This window comes from Cricetulus griseus (genome assembly GCF_003668045.3).
Source record: "Cricetulus griseus strain 17A/GY chromosome 1 unlocalized genomic scaffold, alternate assembly CriGri-PICRH-1.0 chr1_0, whole genome shotgun sequence".
Classification (NCBI taxonomy): domain Eukaryota; kingdom Metazoa; phylum Chordata; class Mammalia; order Rodentia; family Cricetidae; genus Cricetulus; species Cricetulus griseus.
Window position 1 is genome coordinate 13,154,245 of NW_023276806.1, and position 19,479 is coordinate 13,173,723.

At 41.8% G+C, this 19,479-nt stretch overlaps 1 protein-coding gene across 3 annotated transcripts in view; it reads right to left on the reverse strand.

Annotated features, from left to right (window-relative positions):
- Positions 1-6,098: 6,098 nt before the first annotated feature.
- Syde2 (synapse defective Rho GTPase homolog 2) overlaps positions 6,099-19,479 on the reverse strand; it is a 33,726-nt gene continuing 20,345 nt past the window's right edge. For 2 of the 3 annotated variants that reach the window (XM_027395911.2, XM_027395910.2), the window contains exons 5-7: positions 13,675-13,856; positions 12,015-12,246; positions 6,099-8,058 (exon numbers count right to left, since the gene is read on the reverse strand). In XM_027395911.2, coding sequence (XP_027251712.1) covers positions 7,565-8,058; positions 12,015-12,246; positions 13,675-13,856 — 908 coding nt within the window. In that variant the 3' untranslated portion in view covers positions 6,099-7,564. Of the gene's footprint in view, positions 8,059-8,586; positions 8,635-12,014; positions 12,247-13,674; positions 13,857-19,479 lie in introns of all 3 variants that reach the window. The other variant, XM_027395912.2, reaches the window with a different exon arrangement.

Here is a 19,479-nt window from a genome sequence, read left to right on the forward strand (position 1 = left end):
GAGGGAAAAGATGGCATACTTCCTGTTTCCTCGCTTAGATATGAATCTCCTTGCCATGTCACTTCCTGCCTGGATCATCACTTCTCTACTACATTTCCCAGAATCCTCTTTGACTCCTAGTCCTTGCTTGCCATTGGCCAAACAGTATTTTATTCAACAATCAATAAGATAAACATACAAAGAAGTACATTCCCCATCATATTTCTTTCTATGCACGAGTTTTACATACATATATGTAAGTATGTATGTGTACCCAGTACATGCCTGCAAAGGCCAGAAGACCAGACCCTCTAGAATGGAGTTACAGTTATGAGCCTCCATCCATGTGGGTGTTGGGAACCAAGACCCCATCTGCAAAAAAAAAAAAAAAGTGCTGTTAACCACTGAGCCATCTCTCCGGCCTAAAATGTGTATTCTTATAAAGGGTGTTCCCCACGCTGCATCCAGCTCTATATTTGAAAGTATTCACACTAAAATGTTGACACGGATGTACCTTCTCCCACGCTTGTTTGCTTGGCTCTGTGCTAATGTAGCACACAGATCTGTTGTGTCGTTACTTCCTCCAAACTGAACCGTTGCTTGCTGGAGGAATGAGGAAGACTCATCAAGAAGTCAGAAGTTCACAGGACTCAGAAGCTAGGAAACTGCAAGACTAACAAGACCCCATAGACCCCATCCTGACGTCTCTAAGCAGTGAGCAATGGCTGGAGGGAGGAGATTCTTCGTGGAGCTGACACAGCCAAGCAGGGAGCTCCACGGTGCAGCTTCCCGGGTGCAGGTTACCAGTGCCGGGGTGGGCTTCCTGAGGAGGCGGCTGCCCAAGTCAGCCATGCTCCTGCATGCTCATTACCCTCGTGAAGTCACTTGTTGATCAAACTACACTTGGTTGGAATCGGTTTTGTTTTGTTGTGGGTGCTACCTGGAGTGAACAGACGCTTGTTCATGTCTCCCCAGGAAAAGGCAGACAAGATCAAATGCAGACAGCCAGCAGTCTGTGTGCTGCCATTCCTTGCCTGCCAGTCTAGACAAGCAGTTTTCACTTACCTAACGATGCAAACTCGCGCCTCAGTTGGACTGAGTTTGACATGGCCACAGGGGGAAAGGGTTGGGCAGGAATGGACACAAACAATCTGGCAACCTATGCCTTGCTTCTTGAGCAAAGGTCAAGAACAAAGGGTCGCTGTTTGTTATCTGCAGCTGGAGAAGTACACAAGTGACAGGTTGCTCTGGTAAAGTCACAAAAACACCCTGGATGTGAGGGGGTTCCCTTGCTTGGCTTCACATGAACTACAAGTTTCTACAGTTGGAACTTTTACTTACCCGTGGATGAGAGGACTTTCCACAGACATGTGTAGGGAAACCCAAGATTTCACTACGCCCATGTCTCCATTAGGCAAAAACAGACACACACAAATGACTTGAAAGTATATTGAGAGGCCCTAAGCATGGGTGAGGAGCACCCAAGCCAGAAGCTTAAACCCTGGACTAGGAAAATAAAACCATCAGGCATCGTAGCTCTGCTACCCTAATAAGGAAGTGATCTACTTATAAACTACTTCCTTCTAATAAAGTAGAAAATAGAACTTTGCATTTCTAGAAAATAAAATCTATACACACTCAAATGAATCTGGCAAGAATCAAGAGGGGTATATTTTACTCACCAATTGCAGAGAGATCAATTTAAATAAGAGCTTCCTCAGAGACCTGCTGTATGGTAAGACACCTTTCCATTCACAAACCATTTAATCATTCTCACTCTGCAACAGCCACTACCCAAAATTTAGCAACTAACTTTGTGACTAATTCTCCCCAAGTCCATTTTAATTCCAAAGCAAAGATATGTCATTAAGACAAAAAGACGCATCATTTATCATTAAGGAGTATTTTCTGTGTATGTGTATTCATGTGTCGTGTATGTGCTGGTGCCCATGGAAGCCAAAAGAGGGCATCGGGTCCCCTGGTGCTGGAGTTACAGGCAACTCAGAGCCGGGTGCAAGGGCAACCAGTGTTCTTAACCACTGTGCCATCTTTCCCGCCCCAAGGAGTGAATATTTTTAAGTCACATATACTTCTTATAGCCCTTAATTTTTGTCGTTCCTCAATAAAAAGACAACCATCCTAAGAGTATCTTTTGCAGTCGTTCATTAGCTGATTATCTTCTAAGTTATTGCCCCTCTAGGCATATGGCAATGAATTAGACATACAAAGTTCTTATTGCCATGGGAACACTGTTTACATCTGAAAGGCAGAGACAGGTAACTTCAGATAACAAAACAAGGTAACTTCAGATAACCACTTTGATGGAAATAGGCCAGCACCAGTAGGTGTGACACAGCTTACATTTCATTTTTAAGCTTACTTATTATGCATGTGTACATGTGTACACGTGTGTGTTACTGTGCACTTATGGAAGTCGGGAGTTCTCTCCTTCCACCTGGTCCAACTCAGCCCTTACCTGCTGAGCCATCTCCAGCCTGTGCTGGTTTGAATGACAATGTCCCCCACAGGCTTAGATGTTTGAACACTTGGTCCCCAGGTGACAGTGTTATCTGGGAAGGCTTAGGGGGGTGTGGCCTTGCTGAAGGAAGTATGTCACTGGGGACAGGCTTTGAGGTTTAAAAGCCATGCACTACTCCCTCTTTGCTCTCTGTCTCCTGCAGAGATGGTTCAAGCTGTGAGCTCTCACCTTTCTATTTCCACTTTCTTATCACAATGGCTCTTATTCTTCTGGAACTGTAAGCCCAAACACTAGTCACGATGTTTTATCACAGCAATGGAAAAGTAACTAACTAATTTTGAAGTGATATTTCATCAGAGGCAGGAATGACAAAAAGGAACTACCTAAGTCACAGGAAGGGCAAGTGGAGAGATCCTGGGCCCAGTGAAGTCCTAGGGTGGGTAGAGTACAAGAAACCACAATACCCAGGAAGCAATACACTCTATCTTTCCAGTCACTTTAGTCCCCATACATATCAGGGGCTGTGGACACAGAGAGAACAGTGGCAGCAGATAGGGAAGACAAGAAACACATTAGAGTGTCAGCAATAACAAAGCAAAGGGCAGTTTGTCATTGACCACACTCGGATCTTTGATGGGAGGGTGTAGGGATCGGTGGAGGAGACTAACACGGAGCTACGGGCAAGAGGAAGACAGTGACGTGCTGTGGACACTTATTTGTCAGTTGCGCCTGCTTAGCACTCAAGATGCTCCCCTTGTAGCCAGAAAACTCACCCCTTTAGGCCACCAGTGGTCCTCAGCCAGAGTTGTGGGAGTCCAGCGACCCTTTCACAGGGGCTGAGTATCAGATATTTACATTACAGTTCGACAGGAGCAAAATTAATTATGAAATAGCAATGAAAATAATTTTATGGTGTGTGTGGGGGGGGGTCACCACAACAAGAGCAATTGTATGAAAGGGTCACAGCGTTAAGAAAGTTGAGAGCCACTGCCGTAGAGGAAGGGACACAGAATTCCTAATGATGGGAGACAGGGAACAGAACTGGGGCTTTTGTCAGGAAATGTGAAGCAGAAATGACCAAGAGCAGTGGTGACCATAGCAGCATCACTGTTCCTACCTCCTCTCAAGCTTTCTTAGCTTGCTGATTGTTTCTAGCACACTAAAAAGAAAGAAAGAAAGAAAAAAACTGAAGCATAACATAAAAAATCACAAATCAAAAGTGTGCAACTTGAGATACAACCTTTGAAATCAACAAGAACAAAACCTGTCAGCACCTTAAGGGAACCTTGCCTCTGACTCCTGGTTTTCAAATTCCTTTTATGCCTGAGTTAACCAGTTAATTTTTGGCCAATGTAACCAAGAACTACTTGCAGTAATCCACTGCTCATCAACTATGAACAAACCAAATGGATTTTTGCAAACTGGTCAAAGATCATTTCTCTTGTACTGAGGTGAATAGGAACCCAATTAGGATTTGTGGGGATTTTTGAGACAGAGTTTTACTAAACAGTCCTGGCTGGCCTTGAACTTGCAGTGATCCTCCAGCCTTTGGGGGGAGTTGTTAGTTATAAGGGCAATCCAATTTTATCATTTCAAAGTACTTGAAAATGATGATTTTAACTTATAAAAGGTGACACACGCCTTTAATCCCAGCACTCAGGAGGCAGAGAAGGTGGATCTCTGTGAGTTCGAGGACAGTTTGTTCTACAAAGAGAGTTCCAGGACAGCCAGGGCAAACCTTGTCTCAAAAACCAAAATAAATTCATTTTCTTTGGGTCCCTACCATAAACCTACACATTCTGCCATTTTCACTGACAGCTATTACATGAGACACAGCAATCCTTAGAGATGCACAATGAAGCTTTCTGTTTCTGGAGTCTGGTGATGACTGGCATCAGCACCAGACACAAGGAGCACATCTCGCTTGCTAACAGAACACCATGAAGCTTCTGGTAAAGGGCTGCCACCAATACCATCTAATCTAAGGACCACATAACAGGAAATTATTTTATGTTTTTGTTTTTAGACAAGGTCTATGTAACCTGGCTGTCCTGGAACTTGCTATGTAGACCAGGCTGGCTACAAACATGCAGAGATCCACCTGTTTCTGCCTCCTGCGTGCTGGGATTAAAGGTGTGTGCCATCATGCCTGGCCATTTGATTTCTTTTTTCTGGCAACTTCTTCTACTGTTTGAGCTATACTTCTAAAGCTTACAGGCAGACTCTTTGGGCTCCTCCTCCTCCTCCTCCTACACACACACACACACACACACACACACACACACACACACACACACACACGAGTGCACGCATGGACACCCCTCTACTGCTGTTTCTCCTCTGATGACCATGCGTCTATCTCAGCTAACTACACAACTAGAAAGACTTATTACCTAATGTGAAATGCCTTCAATGTTCTAACCTAGTTTCAACGGGCGACTGCAAGACCAATCAAAATAAAGAAGAGGAAAGAAACGAAAAGTGCCATGAGACCTGGAGAGATTCCAAGCTTATCTCTGATGTGCCCTGCGCAGCCTCGAGCAGATGCAGGGCCTCCAGGCTCTCAGAAAGCACTTAGAGACTGCCATAACTGTACAAGTCCAGATGCTGATGGATGTGGATCTGAGCACAGTTCTGTGAGGACTTGCTCGGGACAGGGATATCTCAGTGGACAAAAACCAAGCATGATGCGGGAGTTTGATGCCTAAGACTCCCACACACATGCCATGTGAGCTCTCAGTTTCCCCCACCCAAACACACACACACACACACACACACACACACACACACACACACACACGCCACACACACACACATATGAACACACACATTTATGAACACACACCACACAGACACACTTATGAACACACACACAGTATAGTGTAATTTTTTAAAAATTGCTTATGTAAAAGCATCTAATTTGACAATTCTAGAAGCAGCAAAGGCAAGAAAAAAGGCCTGTAGTTCTGACAGTGATTTAAATAAAAAAAAGAAAAAAAAAATTGTTAAACATAATCAAGGCTACAGAGACTGGTCAGGAACTATTCTCATTAAAAATGAAATAATAATAGGCCTTGAAGTATTTCAGACTCCAAAAAAATTCCAATTTTGGACATATTAATGAAAACATATTAATAACTCACTTAAGAATATGAAAGTGGGGGCTGGCATCATGGCTCAGAGGTTAAGAGCATTGGCTGCTCTTCCAGAGGTCCTGAGTTCAATTCCCAGCAACCACATGGTGGCTCACAACTGTCTGTAATGAGATTTGGTGCCCTCTTCCTGTGTGTAGGCATAACACTGTAATAAATAAATAAATCTTAAAATAAAATATGAAAGTGAGCCAGGCATGTGTTTTTTTGTTTTTTTTTGTTTTTTGTTTTTTGTTTTTTTTTTTGGTGTGTGTGTTTGTGTGTGTGTGAGAGAGAGAGAGAAAGAGAGAGAGAGAGAGAGAGAGAGAGAGAGAGAGAGAGAGAGAGAGAGAGAACAAACACCTTTAGTCCCAGCACTGCAGAGGCAGAGGCAGGCAGATCTATACTTAGAGGCCAGCCTGGTCTATAGACAAGTTCCAGGACAGCTAGGGCTACATAGAGAAATAAGAATATGAAAGTGATCCTTAAAATCAATTATAATAGCATGACACTGTTATAATATCTTTAATAAAAGTGACATTTCTGGAGCCACTTACTTGACTTACATACATGACACAAAGGGAAGAAACAGAGACTTTCCCCACAAAACATTTAACAATACTTTGTTTACTCATGACACACTCTTGGTGCATAGTCTCTGGTATTTGTTACACAAAGTTGTAAAAAAAGAAAGTCTCACATAAAAATAGTTATTTTTCTTTATATAGTGGCTTTCAAATTAAATACCTGAATATTCTGTGTATTACATAGAAGTGGTTGTTACATTTATACTCTAATATTTAGAAAAACATTAAGAAACCAGTTTTTGCATAGCTGTCACACTTTAAACCTGGTAACTCAAGTTTCATTTATACTTTTAAAATTACACATTTGTCAGTATGAAAGTTTTTTAAACACATGACAATTTAATTTTTAAAAACCTTCTAAATTTACATCTTTTCAAACACCAGTATGGTTTCTGTAACAACTGCCTCACAGATGTACTTAATAATAAGTTAATAAAAAAAAATTGTAAAAATGTAGCATCCTGGCAAGATGACTTCTTTAGAAACAAGGGCAATTGTGAAGTCAACATTTAAGTGTACCACTACAAATAAATACAGATTCACATAAAGCAAAAATGCACAGAACAGGTGAAGTCTGCTTAGGTCACTATGCAGGGTCACTCCATCCCTTACTCAGCTGAAGGGCTCAGCTTAAGAGTATGACTTTTCACAGGGACACTGAGTCTAAGAAGCAAAACAGAAACACCATCATTTCTCCTCAAACACTTCTAGTGTGTATTCATTCAAGTGGCTTTTATGTAACTTATCTTTTAACTTAATCGGTCTTTCCCTGATGAACACATTTTTAGGCTAATAAATTTGGCCTCATGACATACTTTTTAAAATACATGGAATTCTACAGTCAACTCCTTCCCTCATTGTAAAATCTATATCTACAATGCACTTATAAATATATACATGTTCTCAGAATCATAAAAATATTTAATTTTTATAAGCTTAAATAATTACTGAATGTTAATACATTAATTAATATCTGTATAATTTTACATTTATAAAAAGTTTTCATATAGCAGCATTCATATTGCAAATGAAATGTGACCAAATGGCATTGCACGAGGACTCTGACTGCAAATCAGCCTGGCCAGCTGCAGTGGACACCTGTCCCCATCTACAGAAGAGCAGTTCTCACAACGCACCAAAGCCATGAGGGGTAAAAACTCCCTGACCCTATACACACCCCCAAGTCTCCTCCACATGACCAGCAAGGTTTATTAAAACGTCCCCCAAATGGTCATAACTAAAACAACCATATTAATGAATAGTGTTTGTAACTGAATCACATGAACTTATTAGGAATTAACTTAATTCCATGAGAGGAGTAAAAAAGGAAACTGAGGATTGACCTGAAACCTGATGACACCACCATCACAAATAAAACTGCCCCCATCTCACACACTCATATTCAGCTTGTTCTTATTGAGCTCACGCTCCAGACTGCCAATCAAAGCATCAATACTTTCTTGCAGATCTCTGAGGTTAGCCTTCTGGCTCATGGTAGACTCGATTGTCTCCATTGTCAAGTACGTCTGAAACGTGCAGGCTTTAGACACGGGGTGTTGTTGCTTGATCATGACCTCCGCTCCATCCGTTTTGGGAGGGTCTCTACTTTCCCCATCTTCTAAGGGAACATCATCATAATCCAAATCTTTGAAATTTTCTTTCATATTTAAAAAATAGTTTTTCCCACAGCTGCTCCAGTCTCCTGCATAGCGGTTGCTGAGTGGACTATCTAGCCTGGCCGGCCTTGGCCTCAGCACGCCGGATGAATCAGTACTGCTCAGATTCAATACACACGGTCGTTCTCTCTTTCGCCTCAAATGATTCAGAGATGACTGCTCCAGGCACAGACTGTCTGGGGGTTCTTTGACAGCTAAGCGTTGCACTAGAAATGAATACATGTGCTTTAGTTAAAACCATGGGCCTTAGGAAGACAGAGCAGACAATAAAGCCATTGAATAATCAACACAAACATGCACTTGAGACATGCGTTCTATTGAAAGGAAGCATCCTATAGTAATTTTTCTACCACCAGATATAATTAAGATTAGCATACAGACTAGAACGTTCAGTGGTACTACTTCATGCTAAATAAAAACATTCCCCAATAAAACTCCCGACATTGATTAACGTTCTGTGCAAGTTAATGGTTACCTAGCTGTAATTCTAAGCTAGTAGCTCCTCTTACATTAAAGACTACAGCAAAAAGCAGGCAAGACACGGTGCGTAAATGGCATGGAACAAGAGGTTCCTTTTCTACAAACATCTAGCCGAGGCAAAGGCATCTAAGGTGATTGTTCTAGCTCTGACCTTGGTGGGCTTTTTTTGCAGCTAGCCATGTGTCATCATTTACCAAGCAGCCCAAATTTCACTTAGATAAAATGCATGACTACTAGACTTGGCCATTGTTTACCTGAATGATTATACAGCATTAGCTACTAAGAGTCTTCTTTTTTTTGGCCTGGAAATAGCACAGATATTTTATTTTCCAATTCTGGTTAGAGATTTAACAACCTCAAACAACATTCTTTGTATTTAGACTATTTTCTTCTGACATAAGCTGCCTTCTACCATCTTGCATTGTACTGGTCACACGGAAGACAACAGACACACTTGACTTCATACAAAACAAGACTTCCATTGCTTACTTGGAGCAAAGTATCTGCCTAAGGTTCTTCAGCATATAAAGCAGACTGTGTAAAACGCACAGTTATTAAAGATTATCCACATTGCCTATCTCTTTCTGCTTGTGTATTCTGTCTGCCTCTCCCTTATAGCGCCCTCACTAAGGGGACATAAACCAGTGATAACATCGATTCTACAACATACCATGAAGGTTTGTTTGCCAAACAACTTAAGAACGATATACCCATCCTAGCCTTCCACTTAAAATAATATTCCCAACATTTTACAGAGATATTTTACAAATTTAACTTTTATTTTAGCAGCTGTACGTTGCATGTTTTTTAACATTCTGTTTATTTCATTTTTAAAGATTCATTTTGCATACGAATGCTGTGCCTCCACGTATGTGTGTACAGATACGCGCCTGGTACCAGTGGAGGACAAGAAATCTTATTATCTCGCTGCTTCCCTGGTCCTCTGTGCTCTTCCTGTTCTCACTCTTGTGTCTGAAGTTTCTGCCAAGCAGTCGACAGCACACTGCTAGTCTGAAGAAGAGTCCACATCTCTTCGGCTCAGCCAGGGCTCGACTGAAACTCTACTTTTACAGTTTCTTTGGAGAATACTCAAGAAACCAATTAAATCATTATTTTACATTAGACTAAAAATTCCATTTCTTGAAACATAGATGTAGCTGTCTTTTTAAACTATTGATACTGGGATGTTTTCCTGTAAGTTTGTAAGGAAAATGGTTAACCTTAACCCTGAAAGAGAAGGCCTGGCTTTCCCTGTGCTGCTATTTACTGTTTTCAGCAGAAAGAGGCAAAAATGTCACCAAATAAGGCTGTTGAGAACACTTTAAAGTGTAATAAGTACTAAGATGCTTGATTTTCCCTTATATTTTATACCAGTAGATTTGAGTTCACTATATTACTTTCTCTTAGAAAACAACATCTTCATTTAACACAACCATATTAGATGGCCGTTAACACCAGGAACTAAGAACATGGGGTAGGTAAATATCATCTGTGACCTTACAAATTTTACAACCAATAAGAAGTTGGAAGTCCCAACAACTTTAAATCTATATCTCCACTCTGAAAGTAAAGTAAAAGGGTAGACTAACAATAGCATCCAGGACTCTTTTCCATCGCAATCCCACTGTGTTTTTAAAAGCCCCAAATACAAAACATATAAGAAGATGAGTATCCCATATAAGTATCTGTGTTTCTGCTGGGCCAGGACCCCTTGTTCACCCAGCTGCAAAGCCACTGGCAGAGAGAGACACACAGGGCGTGCTGGACGATGAGGTATGTTCCCTTCAGGGGCTAATGTAACAGGCTCCTCTCACTCTGAAGACAGGACGTTACAAACAGAAATCTCAAAGCAAATTATCTTCTTGGAGAGGGGAGGGTCAACAGTAACACAAAAAGCAAAATGTGTAAGAAAAAACATGTAACAAAAGAGGCTGAAGGCAACTCCCTACAGTCCTGGAGTGAAGGAAACTCCACGGACAGTAAGGTGTGCTCCCTTCCCCTGGATGCACGGGATGGCTCTGGCATTCTCTATGTCACACCTCGGTTTTCACAGGCCCAGTAACTGCACCTTAGTTACATGATGTCCTCCTTCCCTGAAATCCGTAACAGGCAATTTAGAGGGGAAAACTATTGTCTCCCTCATCCTCTGTCGGCTCTGTCTTTTGTCTAGGGTACTTTCAAGGAAAATAACAGGTTATAGAAAACGTTATGATTACAACCAGCAACAAAAGTCTTTGGAATAAGATGCTAAACCCGAGAGAACTGTTTCAAGTTGTCATTAAAATACAGTTCATGGGCTGTAGAGATGGCTCAGAGGTTAGGAGCACTGGCTGTTCCTGCAGTGGAAACAGGTTCAATTCCCAGCACCCACATGACTGCTAACAACGGTCTGTAAAACTCCAGTTCCAGGGGATCTGACATCTTCTTCTGGCCTCCACAGAAATGCACACATGTGATGCACAGACAGACACGCAAGCAAACACACATACAAAAAAAGTCTTAGATAAAGAAAGTGTAGTCAATAATAAACCTGTTTAAATTTACATATATGCAGATGTGTGTATAACACAGAGGAGCAGAGGGTAGGGCTGGGAAGATGGCTCGGTGAGTAAGAGAGCTTTTCAGGACCTGAGCTCCATCCACAGGACAAGGTGGAAGGAGAGAAGCCATCCTGACCTCAGGCACACACGCATATCCCCACCTCCCACACACAGAATAAATAAACAAATGTAAAAAACAAATTTAAAGAATTTTTATGATTTACGTATGTTTTTCTGCATGTATGTAATATGCACTGTGTGAATAACTGACGCCCACAGAGGTGACAAGAGGGTACCAGATTTCCTGGTACTGGAGTTATCGATGGTTGTGAGCTACCTTGTGGGTGCTGGGAATTGAGCCTGCCCTTTGGGTCCTCTGGAAGAGCAACTAGTGCTCTAACCATTGATTCGTCTCTTCAGTACCATGCAAACAGAATTTTTAAGACCAAAATATCGAAGGTAATTAATTGCCAGCAGGACCTGAAGTAATTTAAAAATAAGCATTTATATTGTAACTCTGTCAGAAAGACTGGACATGGGCTGGAGCGATGTCTCAGTTGTTAAGAGCACTTACTGCTCTTCCAGAGAGCCCACATCAGGTAGCTCACATTTGCCTGCTTAACTCCTGCTGCAGGGGACCCTTTTTCTGGCCCTTTCAGACCCCATCTGCATGAGCACATCACATAAATAAAAATAAAATACACGCTAAGACTAAAAGAAGAACAGACTTAAAAATGAAAAATTAAATTTGCTTCATAACAAATTAAATAAAAGTGAGAAAATAAAATAATTGAGCACTGTGTGCTAACAACTATGCTGTACCTTAAGTACATCCATGTACTTAATTTCCACACCAAGTCTATAAACTTAGATTGCCACGATCGGAGCACTGTATGTGGTCCAAGCAGCATTCCAATCCAGGTCTTACTAGAGCCAAAATGTGTAACAATGGCTCAAATGTCTACAATGGTATGAGCAAACACAAAATATAAATAGCAGACACTATAGAGCAGGTGTCAATTCTTCAGTATTGAAAAAGCAAAAACCTACACCCACCCCCAATCATATCCAGTCATTTTAATCATTAGCTAGCCCACATACCCCAAGGCTGCTAAAGAAACGCACTTAGGAGACTCCTTTACCTGGCCAGAGCTGGAGCAAGTAGTGAAGGACCTCAATGTGCTTCTTGAAGTCCAAAGCACTTGCGAGCTCTTCGGAGTCGGTGAAGACTCTGTTGCTGTGGGTCGAAGTCTCTTGCCTCTGGTGAAGCAACACTGGTCCAAAGCACACAGCTAAATTCTGGCAGGTCATCTTATTCACTTCATGGTACGAAGCCACCAGTTTCAGGTGATCTAACAGCATCTTCAGGGTTGCCTAAATATGTCCAAACAACACACTCCGTGGTTAGATGTCCACATGAAATATTAGTAATACATTCTAAATTCCAACTGGCAGCCTTAGGAAAAGACATCTCCCACCCACTCTCTACTTGATCCTCTGAAGTGACACCAGCAGCTGCCGTTGGTTTAAACACAGACAACCCTGGGCTCGCAAGAGGGGACCACACACTAGGAAGTCTGAAGTTAGGACAGGGCCAGGACTGTGGTGATCGAATATAAAAGGATGGCTTCTACGGGACAACATGCTTCTCTCATTTCCCCACCATGCTTTTTAACTAACAAATCATTTTAAACAGACAAAATTATAAAAAGGAAAAAAAATAGAATTAAAAAAAATATTTCCTGAGGTAGGCATGGCAGTGTATGCCCTTTAATCCCAGCACCTAGGAAGCAGAGGCAGGTGGATCTCTGAGTTCAAGGTTCAAGGCCAGCCAGGTCTACACAGAGAAACCCTGTCTCACTCTCTCTCACTCTCTCTCACTCTCTCTCACTCTCTCTCTCTCTCTCTCTCTCTCTCTCTCTCTCTCTCTCTCTCTCTCTCTCACACACACACACACACACACACACATTTTTTTTTCCTGAAAAAAAAATACTGTTTTTAAACCTTAAATAAAGGAAGTTGGTTCAAAAAGAAGTCATTTAAATATTCTTTTTAAGTAGTGGTATATTTTATCAACATTTTAAGAAACAAGCTGTTGTTTCTTTATAAATTAAATTAAACCAAACCAATGGATGTGAATTTATGAACTGCTATTTGGGGACTGGAGAGATGGCTCAGTGGTTAAGAGTCCTTGTTGCTTTTGCAGAGGACCTGAGCTCAGTTCTAGCACTTAGATCAACAGTTCACAATGGCCTATAACACCAGCTCCAGGGGGATCTGGCACCCTCTATTGACGATATAGGTACCAATCGGGTACGTGGTGCATATACATACATGTGCACTCGCACATACACGCAAATCTTTTTCATATATACAATAATGTTCCTTAGTTTTAATTTGCTAGGCATTTCCTTCACTCTGTTTCTCTTTTATTGCTGTTGTTGTTTTTTGTTTTTGTAGCCCTGGCTGTCCTGGAACTCACTCTGTAGGCCAAGCTGGCCTCAAACTCACAGAGATCTGCCTGCCTCTACCTCTCAAGTGCTGATTAAAAGTGTGAACCACCATTGCCCAGCTAATAAAATAAATCTTTAAAGAAGAACTTGGAAGGCACATCCTGCCTGAGCTAGAGTCATACACAGAAAACATAACGCTGCTTTCTAGATACATTTAAGAAGTGGTTAAGGCAGAGCCTAAACCCAAGTGCCACAAATGCTGGTGACCAGAAAGATTGTGTGTGGTGATGGACTTTAGACAATGAGCCCGTGGGCCAGCTTTCAGGAAAGGTCTGTCAAGTACACCTACCTTCTCAACATCCGGCAAGCAATTCAGCAGGCCAACGGTGAACTTGGAGTCACCCAACTCATTTTCACAACCATTTGATGACATTTTCAAAGGACTTTTCCCCATCGCATCTAACACGGCCTCATACAGCTGCTTTGTTATCAGTGGAGAAGGAAGTTCTCTTAGATAGTCTTTAAGAACTCCTGCAAAAATAGACCAGAGAGCAGCGATGGGTCTCCACAAAGAAGTAAGCACAGTGAACTCTACGGCAGTCAACTTTTGACCTTCTGAAAACAATACAAACAACAACATAAAAAAAATATTATCACAAAACCCTGGCGATTTTTATTCATGTAAGTTTCCTCAGTAACTCTGTTTGGAACATGCTAAAATGCAGACATAATTTCCATAGTTTTGTTATGTCATGATGAAAGATGTTCTTGCTATATAAGCCCTACTGACTCTGCCTCCATGACGAGATACCGCACATGCAAGAAGTTAGAAAGTAAGACCTACAAATGTTGGTTGTAAGCTATTCAACTATCCAAATTTTGAACTTCTAAACTTTTAATGGATATTGAAAGGATACCAACTTGTTCAAAGCCTTTGTGAATCATCAGGGGCCATCAACGTTTCTCCTCTCTAGTGCTGAACATGTACCTTAAACAATTACTAGATCAACTGTCTCTAAGGCTACGCTGTCATACAAAAGAAAAAAAAAAAAAAACATTCCTAATACCAAGCAAAGTAAAACAGAAGTCAAAAACAGAAGGCATCAGGCCTGTCACCATAAAGTTAAGAGAAGCCTGAAGAATACGACCGACAGTAAGTTGGTTTTAAAAAGCATTTGTAACTCAGCAGCAAAGAGGAAGTGTGAACCTGCTTCTTCGCCAGGTCTAGGGTTTTACCATCCAAGTGAGTCTTAGTGACACTGCTTGAAACAGTCAGAAGAAGAAACCAGTTTATCAGGCAGGAAGCATGTCTATGGGACATGCTAAGTTTGCTCCGTCCAAAACTTAGGAGGCTTAGGAAGACATGACCAAAGAGCTGGCCCTGAGAATGAGCAACTTAAGATGACTGGGACTCAGGAGATATAAGGATCTCAAGTTCAAGGTCATCTTCTGTTACACAGCAAATTCCAGTGTGTGTCGGGAAGCAAAAAACAAGGTCAAAAGATGACTGGGAAATAACCCCATGATAATAATAAGCTCTCTCAAAGCCAGCTAAGGAAGAGTGACAAAAGACCCCTGTGGTTAGAAAAGGTGTGTCGGGGATGAGTAGAAAGACTCGTGCTGCCAAGAAGGACAGAGCAAAGCTGCTTCACGACAGGTTCTGAGGCATCAAATGACACACAGTCAGAACGAGTTAGATAGGAATGGCCATAAACGCCATGGAGAGCAGTCCGTCCGAGCACCAGCGCTTATGAGCTCCTGCCAAGCTCTGAGCCCCTGTCTTTATAAACAAATTGCTCTTTGGAGTCTATGGCATTGGGTTTTTTGTGGCTAGGTCTAGGAGACAATGACCTAGAGGCAATTAGAGATAAGGACCAAAAGAAGAAAAGAAAAGGAAATCGGCTGCCTTGGCAGGCAGTTGCCAGCGGTAAAGGACAGTGCCAGGCGGCTGGTAAGATGAATGGGAATGAAAGACAGCAGAGACCCAGGAGAGAGGGACTGTACCCAACTGGGGATGTCCCCAGAGAAGAAAGCAGAGACTCCTGAGAAAACGGGAAGGGATGGGATCAGTTCTAGAAGTCAGGACGATTGTATGCAACAGTCAGGAGTGTGGGAGGATGGGAAGAGTCACCAACAGAGAGCGGTCACAGCAGACGCACCCTCCCACCTGACGGCCTCCATCTCCATGGTGTGAGGAGGCAAGGGCATCAGTGAGTAACATGGTGACCCATGAGGAGAGGAAGACATCTGTAGACACTGGACAACAAGGGGTGGAGCACAGAGCAGAGTGGGAAGAAAAGGGCAAGTGGAAAAGAGAGAGAGAGAGCGAGACAGAGAGACAGAGAGAGGGAGAGAGAGAGGGAGAGGGAGAGGGGGAGAGGGAGAAAGAGAATTAATCCCAACACATTAGCACCAAAAAGAATTAAATATGTGGAGGAACAAAACAAGTACAAAATTTTACTCAGAAAACTAACAATTTTTCTTTAAAAAAAAAAAAAAAAAAAAAAAAGGAGCTCTTTAAGAATCAACGCAGATCCCAACAGAATCCCAGCTAGGAGCAAGGGGCATAACTCAGTGGTAGAGTGTTTGCCTAGCATCTTCAAGCCTTGGATTTGATCCCCATTATCACCAAATAAATAAACAAAATCCAGCTAGCTTTGTCACAGAAACTTATAAACTGATCCTAAATTCAAACAGCCTAAAGATCGTGGAAAGGAAAATGTGGGGACTAAAAGCTGACGATTTCAAGTCTTGCTGACACAGCACAGCTCGACAGAGTAGTGAGGAAGAGCTTATCGTCATCGTTGGGGGAACTGGAGAGATGGCTCAGTGGTCACCAAGCACTTGCTGCTCGTGCAGAGGCCCAGGGTTCAGTTCCCGGTACCCACGTGGTAGCTCCCAGCACCTAGCTGCAGGGACTCCAGCTGCCTCCTCTAACCTCAGTAGGAACCATGCAAGCAAAAGCACACATGCACACGTGCAAGCAAACCACTAATACACAAGACAAAATAAACTAAAAACAAAAACAAAAACACAGTCAGTGCAGTAGGGAAAAAAACAAAGGAAGCCAGAACAAGCAGATACCCACTTGCTAAAGACTAAAACACCCCTTACAAAATGCGCCACACTTTAAAGTGAGTAACAGATCTAAATGTAAGGGGTAAATTTAAATCATGAAACTCTCAGAAGAAAATGACGAATATTCTCACAAGCTTAGGGTGAACAAAGCCTCACATACAACAGCCAAAGTTTTAACTGGAAAAAAAAAAGTTAGAATTATCAACACTAACAGATTTTTTTGTTTGTTTGTTTCAAAGGACACCATCAAAAGAGTAAAAATACAATCCACACAATGAGAGGGGAGCATACAAAAAATTAGTATAACATTTATTAGATTAAGGACCTGAACCAGAATACACAAAGAAAACTTCAGTCTAACAATAAGGGCAAGCATCTAAAAGGGGCAAAAGTTCTGAGTCAATATTCCTCTGAGGCAAACGGTAAAAAAAGACCAATAAATAAATGAGACACCAGTATTTAGGAATAAACAGAATAAAATGTGTTTTTAAAACAACACATTGTAAAGGACAGTAAACTGCTGAGAGAAATTAAACACAACCCTGAAGGAGAATAGATGGCTTAATGTTAAAATGTCAATTCTTCTCAAATTGATACTGTAATGGTAATCAAAAGCTCAATAAGCTTTCCCACCCCATACTGAATTCCCCTCATATCCCCACTTCCCCACCCCCTCATTCTGCCCCCACCCCACACTTCACTCCCCTGACCCCCTCATCCTGCCCCCAACCCCCACAGCAGGGACAGTACTAAGGACCGCAAATGAACCTAGGTTTTCAGGAGGCAATTATTTATCCACAAGTGATTCTTGTAAAGTTATATGGAATACAAAGGACCTATGATAGCAAAAAGAAAGAGCAAAGTAGCGAGGCTGGAAATGCAGAGCTCATGTTAGTTTTCTAGCACTGACAAAATATCTGAGACAGGTGACTTTCTGTTATTGTTTTTGTTTTGTTCACTGAGTCTCTTACATATCCCCGGCTGTCCTGAAACTTAATGTGCAGATCAGACTGGCCTCGAACTCACAGAGATTCACCTGACCCAAGAAAAGTAGTGTTTTAAAGAAGAGTTTAATTTGGCTCATGATTTTGGAGGTTCAGTTCATGGCTGACTCCATGGCTAGGCCTGTGGTGAAGCAGAAACACAACAGAGGGGCATGGATAAGGAGAGCTACTACCTTATAGCTGTTGGGACACTGAGAGCATCAGAAAGACTAGGGACAAGGAGCAACCTTGAAGGTTATAGTGACATAGTTCCTTCAAGCAGGCCAGGCTTTCCATCTTCCCAATAATGGTATCAAATTATAAGTCCACCAATGGGTTAATCCATTGACAGAGCCAAAGCCCTCGTGACTCGATCATGGCCCTCAAGCTCCATCCTTGAACACTTTGTCTCAAAGGATATCACCAATCTAAACCATAACAGTACCAGAAAATCCAAGTCTCATTGAACAACTTAAACAATTAAGACAGTGTGGATCTGGCATCACCAGACACACATATAGGATTACAACTTGTGCATGAATGTTCACAGCAGCTTTATCTGTAACAACCCCCAACTGGATACAAGGAAACAGTGGCCTAGAGGCCAATGGATGCAACAGTGGCATTATGTCCACTATATCCATAGTGTGGAGCACTGGCATTAAAAAAGAAACAGGCCACGGACACTTGGAATAACATGGGGGGATTTCAAAATAATTTTGCTAGTAAACAAAACTATGTATTTACTTCCATTTGCTTATAAAAAGGAAAAGTCCCTCCTGTACGGTTCTATTATATAACTTATAGAAAATGAGATGGACTTATAGCAACAGAAGGATCTACGGCTGCCTAAGGATGGGAGCAACAGTGGTGATGGCGCAGGCAAGAGAGACTAAGAAGGCGGTAAGGGGACACCTGCATCCTTAATGCTCATTGTGGCTATGGTTCCATGGTGCACACACATGTGAAAACGCCCAGTTGCATACTTCAATACACGCACTTTATTTCATCTTATGGCAACAATGCCTCAATAAAGCTGTTACGTAAGACTAACTACTGGGGTGGAAACTTTGCCAGATGGGAGAAACACAAAGAGGCCATGGAAGGACACCGGGGACATTTGATGGAGTAACTGAAATAATGACCCACAGAAAGGAGTATCATAACAGTGGGGACTCAGGAGGAAGCAGCAAGCACATGTAAATTAAAGGAGACTGACTTAACGGGAGAAAAATGGTTTCTGGATGACAAAAACCAGGTCAGAGCTTAGGAGTGGGTCACTGGAGTTGCGCTGATGTAGAGGTCGCCTGGCACTGGGACAGGTGGCACACACGTAATCCTACCTAGTACTTGGAAGGCTAATGCAGGATTGTAAATTTGACACTCAATAAACAAGCCACTTGGAATAACAGAAAAACTACGAATCTAGTATTCTAAACTTGTTGTTTGCATGCTAAAGTCATTTAAAATGATGGAAAATATAACCAGAAACAAGGTATCAAAGCTTTCAGTAGATTGACTTCACTGATGAAATTCTGGACCTGTTCTAAAATCGCTTTGTCTGGAGTCATTCTGTTCCAGACTTAAAGACTACTAAACACACGTTAACTTCTGAGCACACAGCAACACTCGCTGAACACTTGTGTTCAGACTCACTTAGCTATTATTTCCCCAAGTTTATGAAGAAATATGAGTTCATGCAGAATAAACAGGAGACAACTTCATCACTGGCCAATTCCCAAACCCACAGCATTCTCGGTTTGGAGGCACGGTGGCCATGTGTGTAATTTATCCCAATTCCTGTGCTATTTCTCAGACAAATCATTTCATTGTTTTTTGTTTTTTTTTTTGTATTTTTAATCAAGAAAGAAAACAGCTCCAAATTCCTTTGAAAAATAGCTTAACTGAAATGGAACAGTGCAAATAACAGAGGCAAGGACCATGTAGTTTGTGGCTTTAGACTCTCCTATTTAGAAAAGAATGCTACAAACCAGACCCTCACTAACCTATGTTCACGGCTACAAACATTGCAAGTATCCAAACCCAAGGATCCCCTTCTTAAACAAAACAGACCTCTCAAATCACACCTTCCA